The 20,376-nt window shown below is 52.5% G+C and overlaps 2 protein-coding genes across 3 annotated transcripts in view; one reads left to right on the plus strand and one right to left on the minus strand.

Moving 5' to 3' along the window:
- Positions 1-15,651, plus strand: part of UPF1 (UPF1 RNA helicase and ATPase) — a 21,170-nt gene extending 5,519 nt beyond the window's left edge. Inside the window, exons 3-24 of one of the 2 annotated variants that reach the window (XM_063161208.1) lie at positions 460-549; positions 869-1,036; positions 1,813-1,993; positions 2,438-2,599; positions 3,197-3,281; positions 3,427-3,525; positions 3,717-3,834; positions 4,609-4,768; positions 4,886-5,004; positions 5,236-5,400; positions 5,582-5,696; positions 5,808-5,951; positions 6,638-6,851; positions 7,351-7,468; positions 8,440-8,596; positions 9,540-9,682; positions 10,390-10,564; positions 11,194-11,275; positions 12,075-12,236; positions 12,317-12,534; positions 12,861-12,983; positions 13,243-15,651. In XM_063161208.1, the coding sequence (XP_063017278.1) occupies positions 460-549; positions 869-1,036; positions 1,813-1,993; positions 2,438-2,599; positions 3,197-3,281; positions 3,427-3,525; positions 3,717-3,834; positions 4,609-4,768; positions 4,886-5,004; positions 5,236-5,400; positions 5,582-5,696; positions 5,808-5,951; positions 6,638-6,851; positions 7,351-7,468; positions 8,440-8,596; positions 9,540-9,682; positions 10,390-10,564; positions 11,194-11,275; positions 12,075-12,236; positions 12,317-12,534; positions 12,861-12,980 (2,995 nt within the window). In that variant the 3' untranslated portion in view covers positions 12,981-12,983; positions 13,243-15,651. The remainder of the gene's footprint in view (positions 1-459; positions 550-868; positions 1,037-1,812; positions 1,994-2,437; positions 2,600-3,196; positions 3,282-3,426; positions 3,526-3,716; positions 3,835-4,608; positions 4,769-4,885; positions 5,005-5,235; positions 5,401-5,581; positions 5,697-5,807; positions 5,952-6,637; positions 6,852-7,350; positions 7,469-8,439; positions 8,597-9,539; positions 9,683-10,389; positions 10,565-11,193; positions 11,276-12,074; positions 12,237-12,316; positions 12,535-12,860; positions 12,984-13,242) is intronic. The other variant, XM_063161209.1, reaches the window with a different exon arrangement.
- On the minus strand, positions 15,172-20,357 carry GDF1 (growth differentiation factor 1). Its single transcript, XM_063161211.1, has 2 exons — positions 19,037-20,357; positions 15,172-18,149 (listed from the first exon to the last, which is right to left on the minus strand). The coding sequence occupies exons 1-2, from the start codon at positions 19,386-19,388 to the stop codon at positions 17,350-17,352; spliced, it is 1,152 nt and encodes a 383-aa protein (XP_063017281.1). The 5' UTR covers positions 19,389-20,357; the 3' UTR covers positions 15,172-17,349.
- Positions 20,358-20,376: the final 19 nt, after the last annotated feature.

Here is a 20,376-nt window from a genome sequence, read left to right on the forward strand (position 1 = left end):
CCCGGGGCTCCTGAACAGATTTGGGAACAGCTCCCTGAACTGTGCTGCTCCTGAACAGGCTTGGGAACAGCTCCCTGTGTGCTCCCGGGGCTCCTGAACAGATTTGGGAACAGCTCCCCAAAACTGTGCTGCTCCTGGGGCTCCTGAACAGATTTGGAGCTGCCACGTCCACTTCTGGCCAGCTCAGAGCTCTCTGGGGGATAAATCCCAGGCTCAGCCAGCCCAGTGATGGGAATATTAAATATTGAGAATATTTAATATTAAATTATTAATTAAATATTAAAATATTTGTGGCTCACAACAGGAATTTGGCTCCTGTTTGGTGCTTCTCCCAGCACTGATGTTCCCCAGTTTCCATCCCCCTTATTTCTGTGCCCTGTAAATCCAGCTAGAGCTTGGATTTGGATTTTCCTCTCAGCAATAACCACTCACTCACTGCCTGTCCCTTTGCAATTGCAGCTACTGTGGGATCCACGACCCTGCCTGTGTGGTTTACTGCAACACCAGCAAGAAATGGTTCTGCAACGGCCGTGGGAACACCTCTGGCAGGTAAGGGATGGAACCATGAAACAGAAAAGTCAACTCTGTACCCATTTCCTCATCTTTTCACTGTCAGAGCATCCATGCACTGAGCAATGTTCCCTGCATGGGTGGAGAGAGCCAGACACAACTTTGTACCCATTGCTTTCGCTCTCAGAGCTCCCGTGCTCTGAGCAATGTTCCTTGCATGCATGGATGGAAGGAGCCACATCCTCCCAATGCGTGCCACAATAAATAGATTTATCAGTGTGTTACTAATTGCTAACAGAGGTGTTTCTGGTGTGAAAGTGCTGTAATCTGAGCTGTAACCCGTGCTGTTTGCCTGCAGCCACATTGTGAACCACCTGGTGAGAGCCAAGTGCAAGGAGGTGACGCTGCACAAGGACGGGCCCCTGGGAGAGACGGTCCTGGAGTGCTACAACTGCGGCTGCCGCAACGTCTTCCTGCTGGGCTTCATCCCAGCCAAGGCTGACTCCGTGGTGGTTCTGCTCTGCAGGTCAGACAGGCCTCTGCTGCCTTTATAAACAGCAGCCCTTGCTTGCATTTTGGCCCAAAATATATTTTATATTCTGGTTTGCCGCCCTTTTCCCTTTGGGTGGTCGCACAGAGTTCAGGGGCGCAGGTGGATAATGCAGCAAAGGGAGTTCTGTTGTGTTGGGCAAACATCTTAGTGCTGTAGAAAAGTATTTTTTTCCTAAATTCTGCATTCCTTAATGGAAGGAAGGTGGTTTTCCCTCTGTTTTGAGCTTTGGAAGAGGCACAGCTCCATTCAGGAAGTGACTCTGGAGCATGGAACAGTGACTCTCACTTAGGGTGTTTTTCTCTCAGCTCACAGAGTCATTTGAGGCCACAGTAAATCAGAAATTGTTCTGACAGGCGAAGTCATAACTAAAAATTTATAATTGTGAGTGTTTTAATTGGGTGCTGTCACTGTGTGGTTGCTGGTAGAAATTGTATTTCTGTGGAGGAAGTTCTGTTTGGGAAATAAGCTCTTTTTCTGGTCTGTGTGTGCACAGTCCTCATGGAGTATACCACCTCCAAAGGTGTCACATTTAATATTTCAAATGCATTGTCAGTCCTGGAAACACCCAAGCAACACTTCTCACAATACTGAAAGAAGAACTGAGAAATGGATTTTCCCAGCAGCCTGGGGTTGTTTTGCTTGGGTTTTCCCTGGTTTTTGAGCAGTTTCAGGGGCACACCAGCCCAGCTTTCACCCTCCACAGCAGACTGGTGTGAAGTCACAACTGCTGGCTGTGCTTGGTCCTGCAGGCAGCCCTGTGCCAGCCAGAGCAGCTTGAAGGACATCAACTGGGACAGCTCCCAGTGGCAGCCCCTGATCCAGGACCGCTGCTTCCTCTCGTGGCTGGTGAAGATCCCCTCGGAGCAGGAGCAGCTCCGCGCCCGCCAGATCACGGCCCAGCAGATCAACAAGCTGGAGGAGCTCTGGAAGGTACAGCCTGGCCTTTGAGGGGTTGGTTTCACCAGTTCTGGGGTTTGCAAGGGAGGACAAGAGTTCTAGGAGCTCTGGAAGGCAGAAGTCCCCCAAGGTTTAAATCCTGCAGTGCCGCAGCACTCAGAGTGTTCAGGGAATTGTTGAAAGCTTCCCCAAGCTGAAAACCAACTTTCCTTGCTCATATCAAGACTTCCAAATAGTTCTGCTTTAAGTGGTGCAGGGAATTATTGCTCATTCAGTTATGGAGTTTTTGAGAGGTTTTTTGTGCATCCTTTAAAATTTAAACTGGGTTTAATACGATTTGTAATGCCCTGGTGTAGCTTCAAGGGTGGTTACACCAAGATATCACTCCCAGTATCAGTAAAACACAATTTTACCAGTCCTGCTGTCAATTTTCATACTTCACACTGTGAAACAAAACATCTCTGCTTTTATTTCCAGGAAAATCCATCTGCAACCCTCGAGGACTTGGAAAAACCTGGTGTTGATGAGGAACCCCAGCATGTCCTGCTTAGATATGAAGATGCTTATCAATACCAAAATATATTTGGTCCTCTGGTCAAGCTTGAGGCAGATTATGACAAGAAACTCAAGGAATCTCAGGTAAAATATGTGAGATTTGCCTTTTGAGGGACCCTGACAGTGCTGGGGTCAACCATGGAATCACAGCACAAAACCCTGAGTGCAATAAATAAATAAATGTTGGAATTGCTGTGGTGTAGCAGCATGGGGAAATAAGCAGTGATGGTGCTGTGAGAGCAGGGAGAGGAGAGGAAAACCCTCACAGTGAGGGGTTTTAAGAGCTTGAAACATTTGGGAACTTGTCACCTTTGCTGTGCTCAAGTTTTCCTTCCCAAACACCACCTTGTGTCCCAGAAGTGCAGCTGTTTGTTCCCCTCAGCAGCTGCAGGTCCCTGGCAGGGCAGTGGGAGTTCTGAGAGCTCCTGGAAACATTTCCTGGGTGTTTGAAGAGGGGGAGAATTCCACAGCTGGTGAGCAGGACTTTGTTTCTCATCATTAGCTCTCAGAACAGAATTCACCTCTGCAGGTGCTGTGAACCCAGCACAGGAATGAACACAGATTTTGGTGACATGGGAACAGAAAGTTTTGTCATTTCTGCACTGTTCTGAAGCACAGGACTGTGGTGGTTGGCAAACAATTCTTCAGGAAAATAATAGCTGCTCTTTTCTTTACCCTCAGACCCAAGATAACATCACAGTCAGGTGGGACCTGGGCTTGAACAAGAAGAGAATTGCTTATTTCACTTTGCCAAAGACTGATTCAGGTGAGGACACCTGGGCTGTCTCTTTGTCAGGGGTTTTTGTACCTTCTGAATAAAAGCAGAGTTCAGAGCACTCTGAGGCTGGCCTGGGGAGGCTCTGGAAGGGTTTTGTGGTTGCTCAGAGCTTTTTTCCCCTTTTCCTTTGCAGACATGCGCCTCATGCAGGGAGATGAGATCTGCCTGAGGTACAAGGGAGACCTGGCCCCCCTCTGGAAAGGAATTGGGCACGTGATCAAAGTTCCTGACAGTATCCTTTACTTGGGGAGCCTCAGCAGGGCTGCCCAAAGCTGGAGTCAGTAACAAGCCATTCATTATCTCCAAAAGTAATTTCTGCTAATTTAAAATTTGGGGTGGGTGGGGGAGGGAACTGCTGGAGAAAATCACCAAAATTGGGGAGAATAAAATTCAAATTTTTGCTCGAAATTACTACTTAACGAGGTTCTACAGATTATGGTGATGAGATCGCCATCGAGCTGAGGAGCAGCGTGGGAGCTCCCGTGGAGGTCACCCACAACTTCCAGGTGGATTTTGTGTGGAAATCCACTTCCTTTGACAGGTATGGAGGCTGCACCTCACAGCTGGGCAGGCACTCTCTGTACACCTCTGTTCTTTGCCTTCACTGAGTGTTTTCCAACCAAAAAGTTTGTGTTGGTTTGGCAGCAGCCACCAGAGATCCCAGTGTGTGGTGAGCACCTGGTGCCTGGTTCAGAAATGGAATTAATGCGCAAAATGGCCAGTAGTTCTCATTTTGAAGGGTTTGTTGCAAAGACATCAAAGGGAGAAATTTACCTTATGTGTAATAATAATTGAAACAGAAGAAGAAAAACAAGTTTATGATTGAGCTTCCTGAAATTGCTTTAAACTGTTAAAATATCAAAAATTGGCTGTGGAGCCCACAGGCTTCAGCCAAGTCTGTGTTTGGTAAGCCAGGAGTTGGCTTCTTATCCTATTATTAGAATTTCCTATTAGTAATAGATCCTATTACTATTATCTCCTCTGATCCTATTATTTTATTCATTATGGCTGCAAATTTTCTTCAAATCTTGCACCTAAATTCCTGTCACAGGTTCTTGCACCTGAAATTACTGTCCCAGATTGTGTCACGAAAGCTGCTGTTCCTGTCCACATTTTCTGAGAATACCTTGTAATGTTCACGTGGGGAAAAAGCAAAATCGGAGTTCTCAGAGTGTAATTTCTGTGATTTTAATTCTGTTAATGAGTGTTGGCCATTGTTCTCTTTGCCATTTGTGTCTGATACCTGCTGTAGGACACCTGAGGGTGCTTCACACTGATCTTTAGGAATAATTTTCCTGCTTTTCCTTTATTTCAGGATGCAGAGTGCTCTGAAAACGTTTGCAGTGGACGAGACCTCAGTGTCTGGGTACATTTACCACAAACTGCTGGGCCATGAGGTGGAAGATGTCATCATCAAATGCCAGCTGCCAAAACGCTTCACAGCCCAGGGACTCCCTGATCTCAACCACTCTCAGGTAACCTCATCTCCTCTCTGTGCCCAGGATGACAGAAAGGATTTATAAATAGAGGTTAAACAACTTAAAGCCTGTGCAGGGAATGTTAAATAACAATAAATCTTTTTTATTTTTTAGGTTTATGCTGTCAAGACCGTCCTGCAGCGTCCTCTGAGCCTTATCCAGGGTCCCCCTGGCACTGGGAAAACAGTGACATCAGCCACCATCGTGTATCACCTGGCCAGGCAGGGCAATGGGTGAGAGCTGCTCTCTGAGCTCTTGTGCATGAGCTTGATTCATGCAAAGAATCACCTTAATTAAAAAACAAAAATAATTTGTCATTGAACTGTACTGTCTGGGGAGACTTGGGCTCGTTGCACATAATACCCTTCCCCTGCATATTTATTGATGTGTAACTACTTATATTTTATTGCAAGTCTGGTGGAAAGAAATTCCAGTTTATTGAGGTTGTTGGCTGATTTTGGCAGGCCTGTGCTGGTGTGTGCCCCCAGCAACATCGCTGTGGATCAGCTGACAGAGAAGATCCACCAGACTGGCCTCAAGGTGGTTCGTCTGTGTGCCAAGAGCCGCGAGGCCATCGACTCCCCCGTGTCCTTCCTGGCCCTGCACAACCAGATCAGGAACATGGACAGGTGAGCAATGAGGAAAAACCTCTGGTTTTGGTGTTTGTGTTGGGCACAGCTGAGGGGTGCTGTCACTGCAGCACTGCTGTTTGCTTAATGGGTTTATTTTACTTTAGTTAAAAATCACTTGCACTGCAATCCTGCAGAGTTGGTTGGGCTGTAAAGCAAAATTCCTGGGTTTTTTTTTCAGCATGCCAGAGCTTCAGAAGCTGCAGCAGCTCAAGGATGAGACTGGAGAACTTTCCTCTGCTGATGAGAAGCGTTACCGGGCGCTGAAACGCACGGCGGAGCGGGAGCTGCTCATGGTGAGGGCCTGGGGCTGATCCCCCAAATCCCTGGGACTGTTCCCTCCAAATCCATGCTACCCCCCCTCCCCGTGCCCCCATCCCGTGCTAACCGTGCTCCCTGCTGCCCAGAACGCCGACGTGATCTGCTGCACCTGTGTGGGAGCTGGGGACCCCCGGCTGGCCAAGATGCAGTTCCGCTCCATCCTCATCGACGAGAGCACGCAGGCCACCGAGCCCGAGTGCATGGTGCCCGTGGTGCTGGGGGCAAAGCAGGTAGAGCCCTGGGGTCCCTAAAAGGGTTTGGGAACACAGCAGGACCGGCACTAAGCAGCCACCTTCCAGTGCAGGCACACAACATTCTTCATTTTCTAGAACATAAACTTACCTGACTTCATTTGGGCTCAGCCCTCTTCATTTTGGGGTTAGCCCTGTTCATTTAGTGTTAGCCCTATTCATTTAGGGTCAGCCCTACTAGTTTCTGTTTCCATGGCCTGGAGGGTCATGATGCTGTTGGGACAATCTGGAGAGTTACCAAGGTCTTTATATTAAAATGATCATCTGAGAAGACAGTGACACTAAAGGTTTCTGAGCCTTTGGGGAGAGCTTTAGCCTATCACAAGTTGGAATGATTAATTCCTAATATGTCAGGGAATGGTTTAAACTGACAGAGAGTGGGTTTGGGTTTTATATTTAGGGGAAATAGTTTCTGTGAGGGAGGGGAGGGGCTGGGATGGAATTCCCAGAGAGGCTGTGGCTGCCTCGTCCCTGGGAGTGCCCAAGGCCAGGCTGGAGCCACCTGGGATGGTGGGAAGTGCCCCAGGGGTGGCACGGGGTGGGATTTAAGATCCTCCCATCCCAAATTACGATGCCCCGTTTTTATAGGATATTCCTGTAGGATATTTCTGTTATTCCAAACAACCTCCAGGCACCAAACTGAGCTCTCCCCAACCTCCCCACAGCTGATCCTGGTGGGTGACCACTGCCAGCTGGGCCCTGTGGTGATGTGCAAGAAGGCGGCCAAGGCTGGGCTGTCGCAGTCGCTGTTTGAGAGGCTGGTGGTGCTGGGCATCCGGCCCATCCGGCTGCAGGTGCAGTACCGCATGCACCCCGCGCTCAGCGCCTTCCCCTCCAACATCTTCTACGAGGGCTCGCTGCAGAACGGCGTCACTGCAGGTAAGGGGGCTCTGGGGCAGCCTCGCAGCGGGAATGGACTGTGGGGACACGGCAGGGAGCAGCACTGAGCAGCCACATTGCCAGTGTAGGCATGCCAAGTGTTTCCCTTTTCATCACAGAAACCTGGCTGAGTTCATTTGGGATCAGCCCTGTTCATTTGGGGTTAGTCCTGTTCACTTGGGCTCAGCCCTGTTCATTTGGGCTCAGCCCTGCTAGTTTCAGTTTCCATGGCCTGGAAGGTGTTGGTGCTGTTGGAACAATCTGGAGAGTGAATATGATTTTATATGAAAATGATATCTGAAAAGAGAGTGACACTAAAGGTTTCTGAGCCTTTGGGGAGAGCTGCAAATCTTGAGCAGGGATCAAAGCAGGCATTCTCTCATCTGGGTTTGGTTTTTTAATAAAAAATTTGCATCACGCTTCATTTTGAGGCTCTTTGATATGGAAATTGATGAGTGGCGTTGCTGATTTGTTCTGCTCCTGTTGCTGTGCTCCTCAGCTGACAGGGTGAAGAAAGGCTTTGATTTCCAGTGGCCCCAGCCTGACAAGCCCATGTTCTTCTACGTGACCCAGGGCCAGGAGGAGATTGCCAGCTCAGGCACCTCTTACCTGAACAGGTGAGCTCTGGAGTCTGCCCTGGCCTCGTGCAGGGCAGGGCTGGTGGCTCCTCATGGATCAGTCCTCACTTGTGGTGTAATAAAAGCCTCCCTCAGGGCTTGCAGCCCCAGCTGCTTTTCCCTGGGCTCCTCTCACAGCAAACCAGGAGGAAAAGGCACCACCTCACCTCACTGGGTAGCGAAGGAGCAGGCCATGATCAAGTGCCTGGTGTGGGTGAATTTGGGCCAGCAGGAATTGCTGATCAAGTCACATTTTGAATTCCTGTAACTCCTCAAGCAGAATCCTGAATCTCAGATTTACTTCTAAAGGGATGGAAATGCACTTTGTTTTTTTATCCTATCCCTTTTTTCTGCATATTCAACCTTCTATTTCAACAAATAAATGTAAAATCTGCTCCTCTTGGGTCATGGTTGTTCACGTGGCTGGCAGGAAAACCAGCCCAAGTTGTGAACAAAATATCAGTGAGATATTTTTAATCTCAGTCTGTTTCCTGAGCTGCATGTGCAAGACTGGATACAGTGGAGCAGATTGTGCACAAACAAACAGCACAATGCCTGGCTGATAGGGGGCATTGACATTCAAAACATTCTATATTTAAAGCTTTAAGATAAAGCAGCTGAAGGATCTGGGGGATGTTTGGAATGATGCTGATTGTAAAAGTTCCTTGTGTACATTTAACTGCAGCAAGAAATCCCATTTGGAGTTGAGGAGGTTTTGCTGTTTGTTGTGCAGTGCTGAGGAGGGAGAGGTGAAGTCTGTGTGGTTCTGAGGCCTTTGGGATGTTGGTTTTGGCCCAAATTCCTCTGTGCATGTCCAGAGCGAGGAGCTGGAGCTGAATTAATTGCAGTGCTTGAGCAGAATTGATCTTTCCATTGAAGCACCCTCACATGGGAGCCTTTTAAACCCCATTAACTTGCTAAAACCTGAGCCCTGCTGGCCTGACCCTCCTTGTCCTGCTGTGCCCCTGCAGGACTGAGGCTGCCAACGTGGAGAAGATCACCACCAAGCTGCTCAAGGCTGGGGCCAAGCCCGACCAGATCGGCATCATCACCCCCTACGAGGGCCAGCGCTCCTACCTGGTGCAGTACATGCAGTTCAGTGGCTCCCTGCACACCAAGCTCTACCAGGTACTGCTGCACACAGCCCAAAAGGAAATCCTCAATGGTTTTCATTTTTATTCCATCTTCAGGCTCAGCCTTTGGGATTTCTGAGTTGGTTTTGGTTAATACCGATCGATTTTTGAGTTGGTTTTGGTTAATATCGGTCAATTTTTTGAAGTTTTGAGTTGGTTTTGGTTAATATTGATCGAGTTTTTGAGTTGGTTTTGGTTAAAATCAAGGAGAGGAGTTAGGAGGTACCCATGGGAACAGGGGAAGGAGGAAGGCCTGCTGAAATCTCTGTGGAAAGAGGCTGTAACAAATCCTGTGAGACACAGAAGGGAGAGGTCACTGTGGAAAACCTTGTGCCTTCATCAGCCCTCAGTGCCAAGGGACGTGCAGGAAACCAAGCACATAAATCCTGCTGGCCACACGATTTATGTGCTTGGGAACACATCCTGCCAGCAGTGGAACTCCTCCACCAAACAGAAAAATGAGCTGCTACAAACAGGACAATTTTGTGTTCAATATGATCTTGTTTTGCAAGATTGAGAACTTGAGCAGTGTTTTCACTGCAGGGAAACTTGGTGGAAATATTTTTCCCTGTGCCAGGAATGATGTGTCCCTCTCACTGAGGTTTCTCAGAGCTAATTTGGATGTTTCATCCTCCAACATTTTGGAACAGTCAGAGCTTTTTGGCAACATCCTCAAGCAAAGAGCTGCTTTGCACAGTTTTGGGAAACAGGAGGACCATAAAGCTGAACATGAAAGGAATTTCTCCTGAACTGAGAGTCCCTGTTCCCCTCTGGGGCAGCTGCTCAGTGCCCAGAGGAATTACCAAATCACTCCTCCCTCCAAAAACAACATTTTTCTCAGCTGATGGAAGGCTCAGTGCTGGCCAGGCCCTTTGGCAGTGCCTGCTGGTGGCAGAGCTGTTTTGCTTCCGTGCCTGAGGTGTTTTCCTGTGTTGCAGGAAGTGGAAATTGCCAGTGTGGATGCCTTCCAGGGCAGGGAGAAGGATTTCATCATCCTGTCCTGTGTGAGGGCCAACGAGCACCAGGGCATCGGCTTCCTCAACGACCCCCGGAGGCTGAACGTGGCCCTGACCAGAGCCAGGTGGGGCGAACCGGGCATGGAGGGGTGCAGGGACAGGACACGGGGAGTGCCTTCCTTGGGGGGACTGGGGAAGGAATTCTTCCCTCTGAGGGTGGCGAGGGGTTGGGGTGCAGTTCCCAGAGCAGCCCTGGCTGCCCCTGGATCCCTGGCAGTGCCCAGGGCCCGGCTGGAGCAGCTGGAAGGGGTCCCTGCCATGGCAGGGGTGGCACTGGAGGAGATTTAAGGTCCCTCCAACCCAAACCACTCTGTGCCATTTTTATCTCTCGTCTCAGCCCCTGCCACCATCTGGCATCAGTACGTTGGGGAAGTCCTTCCCATTTCCAGCACAGATCCCTTCCTTTCATCTGCTGCTTTATCACTTCCACAACCATTTTGTGCCCATTTGGGTTTTTTTGATGCTTCTGATTGCAGAGAGGCTGAGGTGGAGCCCAGCATGGTGCTGCTTGGCTTCCCTGCTGTTCCCAAGGCCTAAATCCAGCCCTGGGGGTTTGGTGGGACACAGAGTGAGCCTGAAGGAGGAACTCTGTGCTGCTGCAGGAACTGCAGCCTCCTCCCAGGTGTTGAGCCACTTCTGGAATGGCTGCTGTGAGCAGTTCCAGCTGCACCAGGCTCCTCCTGCAGCTCCCAGAGAGAAGAACCCAGGGGCTGCTCTGTTCAACATCCTTGTAACAAATCCCCAGTGAATCGTGGTTCCTCTGTGTGCGCAGGTACGGGGTGATCATTGTGGGGAACCCCAAGGCCCTGTCCAAGCAGCCCCTCTGGAATCACCTCCTGAATTACTACAAGGAGCAGAAGGTGCTGGTGGAGGGGCCCCTGAACAACCTGAGGGAGAGCCTGATGCAGTTCAGCAAACCCCGCAAGCTCGTCAACACCATCAACCCTGTGAGTGACCCTGCTCCTGACAGCAGCCAATTAGCCCTGATGCCTTAATTAATCCTGAATGGGCGGGATGAGGCACCCACACAGCCTCACACCCCCACGGGTTTCCATTTTTGCTGCCTTTTGGTGCAGCGTGACTGCAGGGGAAGCAGCTGCTGCTGTCCCCGGGCGGAGCAAGCTTCATCATTTCTCTTTAATTGCAGGATTTTATTGGGGGTACATCTTGAGGTGAATGAAATGAAATGAAGGAACTGGTTTGTGTAGAAAGGGAAAACTCACTTTTAACCCTCAAGCTGCAAGTTTTATACAAATTACTACTGGGGGAGCTTGGCAGCCACCACAGGACAGTGAATGGAGCAAGGGAATTGCCAGGGCCTCAGAATAGACTGAAAACTCATCAAATGTCTCACAGCTTGGGACAGGCTGCTGGAAAATCTTACTTTGGGTGTTCAGGATGTGGCTGAAATAATAATTAAAGGTTTTCTATGTGTTAGAATTAATTTCCACAACATTTGTGCGATCTGGGGAGTTTTATGGATTTTTACCCAAAATAGCTTCCACTGAGGTTGCAGTGCAAGGTTTTCTAGTGGGGAAAGAATGAGGATGGATGCTAATTGCCAAAATCCCTGCAGGGTGCCCGTTTCATGACCACTGCCATGTATGATGCACGCGAGGCCATCATCCCCGGCTCTGTCTACGACCGCAGCAGCCAAGGTAAAGGAAATCCCCAAAATTCACTTTTTAAAGGTTTATTTTTCCCCTAACCAGCCCCTGAGGGGTCACATCTTACACACTTCAAACTTTGAAACTTCTTAAGAGCTTTTAAACTTGTGCAGATTTTGAATTTGTAAAGGTTTGAACTTCAAACTACAGAAATGGAATTTGAGAACTGGAAGTGATGGAGTTTGAAGACTGAAAATGTTTGGGACAAATTTGAGGGCTGAAAATGTTTGGGATGAGTTTAAGGGCTGAAAATGGATTGAATTTAAGGACTGAAAATGTTTGGGATGAAGTTGAGGCTGAAGTATTTGGGGTAAATTGGAGACTGAAGTGTCTGGGATTTGAGGCTGAAAACGTTTGGGATGAATTTGAGGCTGAAATCTTTGGGATGAGTTTGAGGGCTGAAAATGGAACAAATTTAAGGACTGAAAATGCTCAGGATGAATTTGAGGGCTGAAATGTTTGAGATTTAATTTAACAACTGACAATGTTTGGGATGAATTTGAGAGCTGAAAATCTTGAGCCTGGGTTTGGCTCTCTGTAAATAGAATCAGCCTGACAATTGCAGAGCAGGTGCAAACTGAGGGGAAAAGTAGAGTGAGCAGCATTTCAGGGATCTCAGGTGGTGCTGTGAGGAGGAGGAGCTGTGGATGAGCCTGTGTTAGGTGGATTTGTGGAATGTCCTAGTGTGGCATCAGCAGCGAGGCCGAGACGCTGCTGCCTCTGGCAGGGGGAGCTTGGGGATTGCTCCTGGAGCAATCCCTGCAGCCCCTGCTGTGCTCTCTCTCCCCAGGGCGTCCATCCAACATGTACTTCCAGACCCACGACCAGATTGGGATGATCAGTGCTGGCCCCAGCCACGTCACTGCCATGAACATTCCCATCCCCTTCAACCTCGTCATGCCCCCCATGCCGCCCCCGGGCTACTTCGGCCAGGCCAACGGCCCCGCTGCAGGTGAGGGCACGCCAGCCTGGGGCACCGGGGGGTCAGGCTGTGCCTGTCCGGCTCTCACTGCTCCTGGGGGTCTCTTGCAGGCCGTGGGGCTCCCAAGGGGAAGACGGGCCGTGGCGGGCGGCAGAAAAATCGCTTTGGGATCCCTGGCGCCAGCCAGTCCAACCTGCCCAACAGCCAGGCCAGCCAGGACGTGGTGTCCCAGCCCTTCTCGCAGGGCCCCCTGACCCAGGGCTACATCTCCATGAGCCAGCCCTCTCAGATGAGCCAGCCTGGGCTCTCCCAGCCGGAATTATCCCAGGTGAGTGGAGTTTGGGATATCAGGAGCTTTGCCTGGGGTTTGTGGGGGTGATCGGTGCCTGCACCTCCTCCCTGCTGAGGGAAACGAAACTGAAACTGCTCTCAGTGACTCAGCTGCAGCGTTTGCACTGCACTGATGGGGGCATGGAAGGGAAATGTTGCCTCAGCTGACAAACAGCTCAGAAACCCCTCAATTTAGGGAAATTCTGCACCAAAAAAAGCAGGTTTAAAACACCCAAATGCTCTCAGCTTTATGGTTAACCTGGTTCTGCCTTGCACTTGAGCTGGACACTGATGCTGAGGCTTCCCTCACCTCTCCCCTTGCAGGACAGTTACCTTGGTGATGAGTTTAAATCCCAGATTGACGTGGCGCTGTCACAGGACTCAACTTACCAGGGGGAACGAGCTTATCAACATGGTGGAGTGACGGGACTGTCACAGTATTAGAGTGTAAGCACCCCTGTGCCCCTCCCCTGAGCCAAACTGTCCCCATGCCCTGATTTAAACTGTCTCCTCCCCTTGATTTAAACTGTTCCCTCCTCTAATTTTATACTGTCCCTTCCTTGATTATAACTGTCCCCTCCCTTATTTAACTATCCCCTCCTCCTGGTTTAAGCTGTCCCTCCTCTGGTTTAAGCTGTCCCCTCCCTGGTTTAAGCCTGGCTGGGTGAGCAGGGCTCCCCTAACTGAGCTCTCCTTGTGCCCCCAGGTTGAGGAAGAAGAGCTAAGCTTGTGTGGAGCTTAGTTCATCAGCATTTTATTCTGGGTAATAAAAAAAATAAAATAAAATGGATACCTGTTTTCCACTGCTAAAACTGAAGCACCACTGTGTGAGAGCAACAGGAGAAAGAAACCAACCAACGGAGAGGAGAGAGAGAAGAGAGAGGAGCGCGCGAGAGAGGAGAGAGCCACTGCTGGAGCTCACTGAGCCACGGAGCCTGAGAGAGGAGAGAGAGCCCTGAGGAAGGAACTCACCCAGCAGAGTGCTCAGCTGAGTCCCCCCAGCTCCGGAGAAGGGCCTTAACAAAGCAGGTTTCACTTCATTCCATACTTCTCTTGGCGAGCAGGGCATTATTAACCTTTCAGAGCAGATGGGGAGAGGAAAACCCTCATCTCAGAGTTGGGCTCGTTTTGTGAGGGTACTGAAAACATTTTAGCAGGAACTGTTTACATTTTAGAAGCAGAGTATCTGAGAGAAAGGGGGGGGAAAAAAAGGAGAGAGAAAGTCCCTGCCTGGGTGAGAGCCAGCCAAGCAGAAATCAGCTGCTGCTCAACTCTGAGGTGCAGGTTTTGTTGTCCAACACTGGCTCTGAAATTTGTTGTCATCGTGTCGCCCACATTCTGAACGAGGTGGTTTTAAAGAGATTCTTTCAAAAAGAGCACTGAATTTTTTAAGAAGTTTTGTCTCTGAATTCTTAGTGGTGGACCTGGGAGATTTAGATCCTTGTTCTGAGAAGCTTATATTACAAAAAAAAACTTTAAAAAAAAAAAAACGAAAAAAAAATATGTTTCAAACAAAAATTAGAGCACCATCCTTGAGAACTTTCAGTGTGATTTCAAGTTGCAGCAATCAGCCTCTTCTTCCTACATGGGATAGGTTTAGAGTGAGAGGAGCCTGCGTGCTCGAGCAGGAGGGTTTCAAAGTGTTTTCTGTATGCTTTAACTGGCAACTGTCTGGACTCTACTCTGTGAAAAACAGCCTTTCTGTAAGATGAACTTTATGCTTGAAAGGGGACGGGTTCCTGTGCCCTTCGGCCCTGGAGGGAAGGTGCAGCCAGGCCTGCTTTGGTCCCCACAGCCCTGGGGAGGACCGGTGGAAATTGGGGATTATTTTGGATGGAAGGGAAGGCTCCACGCCATTGCAGGAGCAGGACGGACAAACGGACAAAGCAGGCAGGTGGTGGAAGGTGGTGGCCTCTGAGAGACAGAGCTGGGTTTAGTTTGGGAGAATGGGTCAGGCTTTGGGGTGTGGAGGCAGGAGAGGACAGAGGGAGGAGTTGGAGCGAATCTTCAGGGGAAGGGAGTTTGTTGAGGCTTTGCTTTGTGCAGCAGAGCCGTGAGCCCAGCTGGGAGCAGGGCTGGGAGGAGAAGCCATCCACGCTCTGAGGTGTGGGAAACACTCACAGGGAACACTTGGGAGCTTTTCATTTCTGTCAGGACCTTTTCTAGGAGCAGCACCGAGAGAAGTGATTCCTCCAGCCCCGTTCTTAGCAGATCCTGAGTCAGAGGAGCCTCTACCTCCCAGCTGGGCAGCAGCAGCAGCAGAGATTGATCAGAGCCTGGCTGTTCTCAGCCTGAGTTAAGCTTTACACTCAAAGGGCTCCAAGTGTTTCTAGTCCTTTTTTTGGGGGGGAAACTCAAATACCTCTCATCTGAATGTACTTTAACAAACAGCTCAGAGCCCCTTTTGTACCCGGGGAGGGGAGACCCTTCCATTGCTGTCCTTCCTGCAGATCCTGCCCTGGGTTTGCTGGACTTGCCCCAGAGCAGCCCTGGTGTGGAGCACCCCCAGCCCGGGGGGGAGCTGCAGAAACTGCAAAAACCACAAAAATCTCAACTCACAAACCCATTCTTTTCTCATCCAAAGCCTCCAGAGTTTAGATTCTAAAGCAGTGAAAGAATGGAGACACAGGCCACCTTCCTTCCTCGTGAGATGGACTTGTTTTATTTATTAACATTGCCGAAGGGCTTTTTAATTTTTTTTCCTTGGTAGGCAGCGTAGTGGCGTAGATTTTCGGGTAGGTTTAAGCTGAACCCCTCTGTGCAAAGCTTTCCATGAGTATTGTAGCCCCCTCCTCTGCCCTCACCCTTTATTTCACTGCTGGGAATGCTTGCCTCTGCTTCGTGCTGGTTTTTTCCTTTGTAGCAGTTCAAACTCTTTTTGAGTTTTCCAAATCCAGACATCAGTGCTAGCACGGTGTTAAAACTATTTTCTTTTTTTTTTTTTTTTTAATTAATTAATTTTTTTTGTCTCAGTTTTGTTTTAAAACCTGTTTGTCATCAATTAAAAAAAAAAACAACAAAAAAAGAATAAACAGCTCTTGCATTCAAGGTGGCCCCTAAGTTTCAATGAGGAAACCATGCAACGTTCATTAAAGCTTTAGTCTGATTGTATAAACTTCAAGTTTATTACTTCTTTTAAACACAAGACTAGTACAAAAGTGGGGGGGTGTGCATAGCAGAGGGGGTGAGCGACTCGACTGGGAGAACTGGGAATACTGGGAATACTGGGAAGGGCCCCCATCTCCTCCAGCCCCAGGGCGTGGGGGGAGCTCCCCCTGCCCTGCAGCAAACACAGGAATGGCTTTGCCCTGCCGGGCTGGGGCTGGGGGCTCCAAGGGGCTCTCGCTCCCCCCAGGGTGGCACAAACCCGGCAACACTGCGAGGTTTTCTTCTTCTGCCCATCTAAACTCAGAATTGAATGGCTCCTGCTGGCTGGAGTTAAGCCCTTAAAACACTGAAATGGAGCAGAGCAGGGCAGGGTGGGAAACGGCAGGATTGGGAATGGGAATTCAGCTCAAGCTGCTCCAGGCTGGCTCTTCAGCTCCACGGTTTGGGTGTGAAAACAACAACAAAAAAAGCCCATCCCAAGGCTCCACATTTTGGGTGTGAAAACAAAAAAAAACCCATCCCAAGGCTCCACATTTTGGGTGTCAAAATAACAAAAAACCCATCCCAAGGCCCCCCCAGTGGTTAAACCCTCAGTGCTTCCCCTGGGGGAGGAGGTGGGAAAACCATCAGAGCTCAAGGAGAAAGCAGCAAAAGAAAAACCCCAAAGCTGCGCTACGGCTTCACAGTTCAAAATAAAGAGAAAAAAATTCAAGTCTAACTGGGATTCCATTGCCCCAAAATCCCCAAATCCTCGCTCTGGTGGTTTCCACTTCAAAGCTCAGGGATGGGAATGGCCCAAATTGGGGTCCCTGGTGCCCCTCGGGGACACCACAGAGGGGCTGGGGCTGCCACGCGGCACAAAACCCAACAAATGCACCAAAACCAACCCGGAACAGCAAAAATGTGCAGAGCTCTGAGCCCTGCCCTTGCCTGAGGCTCGGCTGCCACCTGGGGACACTGGGGACAGCCCGGGCTCATGGATTTGCTAATGAGGTAAATTAATACTGACCCAGGCGGGCTGCGAGGGGAGAGAGCCACTGAAATCCCAGCGGATTTCTTGGGTAAAATCTCATTTTTTTAGGTAAAATCTCCATATTTTTAGGGAAAACCTTCATTTTTAGGCAAAACCTCCACTGCATTTGGCTACCCAGCACAAGCCCTGTTCCCAAACCAGCCCATCACCAACCACGCTCTGAGAGCAGCTCCCACAGCACAGAGAAAGCTCCTGCCCGGCTCTGCCTCCCCTGGGAAGGGATTTGCTCACCCCATCCCTGTCCCTGCAGCTGGACCGCACCCCAGGCAACCCCAGCCCCGATTCACCCAGAAAAATCATTTATGCCCTGAGAAATCTGCAGAGTTCAGCCAAAAACCCCAAAAACCTGCAGCCCTGGGGGTGCCTGGCACGAACAAAGGGGGAAATTTGGGATTCACAGCCAAAACACCAAAAACCTGCAGCCCTGGGGGTGCCTGGCACAACCAAAGGGGGAAATTTGGGATTCACAGCCCAGTGCCAGCATCCCCTGAGGAGAAGGGACCCAGCACCGAGTTTGGTCATAACCCCACACCCCCATCCCAACTAATCCTACTCCAGCACCGCCCTTAGCGCCAGCCCGACCCCGGCACAGCCCCCGAGCGCAGCGAGGATTTCCCAGCGGGAATGCAAAGGAATTTCCCCCGTTCGTCCATCGTTCCCGCTCGCTCCCCGCTACCTGCAGCCGCACTCGTCCACCACCATGTCCTCGTAGTGGCGCAGCACCACGTTGTCGCTGTTGTCGTAGTAGAGGATGGAGATGGGGGAGAGGCGCACGGGCACGCAGCAGGGCTGGGGCGTGCCCCGCGGGTCCAGCGAGTGCACCATGGTCTGCAGCACGGCGTGGTTGGTGCTGTTGAGCTCGGCCGCCAGCGGGAACGGGCACTCCCCGCCGCAGTAGTTGGCCAGGTAGCCCTGCGGGGCGATGATCCAGTTCTCCCAGCCCACGTCGCTGAAGCTGATGTAGAGCCGGCGGGGCTTGCACAGGGGGCTGGGGGACGCGGCGGGGCTCGGGGCGCTCCTCCGGCCGCGGGCGGCGCGGCACTGCGGGCCCAGCGTCACCAGCAGCAGCGAGGCGCCCGCGAAGGCGGCGGAGCTGCCGCAGGGGCTCCGCGGGCCGCCGGGGCCGCCGCTCACCGACAGCTCCAGCACCAGCGCCAGGTGATCCCGGCCCGGCCCGGCCCGGCCCCGCAGCGCCGCGCCCAGCCCGAACTGCAGCGATCGGCGCAGCTGCACCAGCGAGCGCTCCAGCAGCGGGGCCCGGCCGGGCTGCGGCGAACCCCGCGGGGACCCCCGGGACAGCCGCAGCTCCAGCACCCGCCCCGGGCTCGGGCCGTGGTACGAGCTGTGCTGGAAGCGCAGCTCCAGCTGCGCCAGCGTCGGGCGCTCGCCCTCCTCCAGCGCCGAGAGGTTGAAGAGCAGGAGCCGCCGCAGGCACAGCCGGGGCTGGGGCTGCCCCGCGGGCAGGAGGCGGCCTGGCGAGGAAGGAGAAACAGCGGTGGGGGCGGCTGGACGCGGGGATGGGCGGGATCGGCTCCGGGATGGGATGGGATGGGATGGGATGGGATGGGATGGGATGGGATGGGATGGGATGGGATGGGATGGGATGGGATGGGATGGGATGGGATGGGATGGGATGGGATGGGGGAACCCTCAGAGTGAGCAGGATCGGCTCCGGGATGGGCTGGGATGGGGGAACCCTGGGGCTGGGTGGAATCGGCTCCGGGATGGGATGGGGGAACCCTGGGGCTGGGTGGAATCGGCTCCAAGAGGGGTTGGGGGAATCCTCGGGATGAGCAGGATCAGCTCCAGGGCTGGGCTGGGGCTGAGCAGGATCGGGGAAAAGAGGACGAACAGCAGCGAATTTGGGTTTAGCCTGGTTTAGCCAGCCCGAGCCAAACTGGAACCACGAAAGAAAAGAGCTCTGGGATGCCTTGAGCCCTCGGGGACACCGATCAAACAGTCCCCAGGGGACTGCGAACGGCTCAGAGCAGCCAGATGTGCCCCGGGGTCAGCCAGATGTGCCCCGGGGTCAGCCAGAGGCGCTGGGACAATGAGGAGGGGGGACACAGCCTGGGGGTCGAGCATCCCATCCCTGGGATCAGATCTGGGATCAATCTCGGGATCAGGCCTGGGATCAAAGCCGCGCCTCGGGAGGGATTCAGGGGGCTCCGGGACAGAGCCAGGCACGGCTGCCCCCCTCACCCCCATGCCGGGGTTCCAACCCCATCACCATCACCGGCAGCATCCACAGGGCTCCATCCCGCAGGGATTTCTCCTGGAATCCGGCTCCGGCCTCGGGACACGGGGCAGGGAGGAGGGAGCGGAGCCCGGGGCAGCCCGAACGCGGCCGCGGCTGTACCTTGGTCGGCGAGCACTCGCACGATGTTCCCGGGCACGTTGAGCTCCTCCACCGTGCAGGGCTCGGGCGCTGCCTGCGGCCGGGGCCGGGCGCTCCGCCTGTGGAAGATGCTCCAGAGCAGCGGCGGCACCGGCGCGGGGCTCCTGGGGCTGGGCCTGGCGCTGAGCCCCAGCGAGCGCAGCGGGGAATGGTCCTGGGAGAGCGGCTGCGAGGGCAGAGCGGGGCTGAGCAGGGCCCAGGCCGGGCTGCGGAGGAGCCACAGCCACATCCAGATCCGCACGGACATCGACATCCTCATGGACATCCTCATGGACATCGACATCCGCATGGACATCGACATCCGCATGGACATCCCCGCCGTGCGCACAAAGAGCGGGCAGCGCCGGGGCTGGGGCCGAGCGCAGCCTTTGATGGGCCCGGAGCTCAATCAGCACCGCGGGATCCCGGCTCGGGGTGGGATCCCTGCGGCTCCGGCGCCCCTTAACCCTTTCAGGGCTCTCCCGCAGCTCCGGAGCGCCCACTGCGGCTCCATGGGGTCGGGATGAGGATGGAAATCCAGCGTTGTTCCTAAAAACCCTGCCCGGAGCTGGGGGCAGACCCGGAGCAGTCTCTTCCTCCCAAAAAATCCATTTTTAACTCAATGTGGGGTCAGGATGAGGACGGAAATCCAGCGCTGCTCCCAAAAACCCTGCCCAGAGCGGGGGACAGACCTGGAAAGGGCTCTTCTTCCCAAAAATTCCCTTTTTTAACTCAATCAGGGCGTCCAACGCTTCTCTCTTAGAGCCATTGGCCTCCGGCACATCAAACCATCACAGTCTGCTTCACATGGCCCCAAAAACCACTGGCCCCAAAAACCACTGGCCCCAGCCAGGCACCCCCAGGTCCCCCAGTCCCTTGCTGGCCATCACAGCAGAGCTGCCACCGCCACCGCCTCGGTGTCACAGCCCCCAGAGGCAGCTGGAGCCACCCAGCTCAACGCCAGCCCTGGGAAATTCAGTTTAATCCCCCCACGGCCACCCCAGCTCTGCTCCGGCCCTTCCTGCCCTGCAAACCCCACAGAAAACCGAGGAATTCCGCACTGGGAGGCTCCTCAGACGCCCTGGAGGTGACAGGGGGGGACAAGGCCCTGCCACAGCTTGGGGACATCCCCACAGCCCCACTCAGGGCCTGTCCCTGCCTCAGGCACAGCAGGGGAGGGGAACCAAACATGGAAAAAATCCCTCAAATTCCCTCAAATTCCCACAAATGGAATTGATGCCCTGGATCAGATCCCCCTTGGCTGCTGGGGGAGGGAGCGGAGGGTCCTGGCCTGGGAGGGGACAGCGAGGGGACAGCAAGGG

Source organism: Melospiza melodia, chromosome 7 (genome assembly GCF_035770615.1).
Source record: "Melospiza melodia melodia isolate bMelMel2 chromosome 7, bMelMel2.pri, whole genome shotgun sequence".
Taxonomy (NCBI): Eukaryota; Metazoa; Chordata; class Aves; order Passeriformes; family Passerellidae; genus Melospiza; species Melospiza melodia.

What these genes read in the sequence shown, in the direction of transcription:
- GDF1 (XM_063161211.1), bottom strand. Translation starts at nt 19,388, where the DNA reads ATGTCCATGCGGATGTCGATGTCCATGCGGATGTCGATGTCCATGAGG. An exon ending in GCGAGTGCTCGCCGACCAAG is followed by an intron (nt 18,150 to 19,036) that starts GTACAGCCGCGG and finishes CTTCCTCGCCAG; the next exon opens with GCCGCCTCCTGCCCGCGGGG.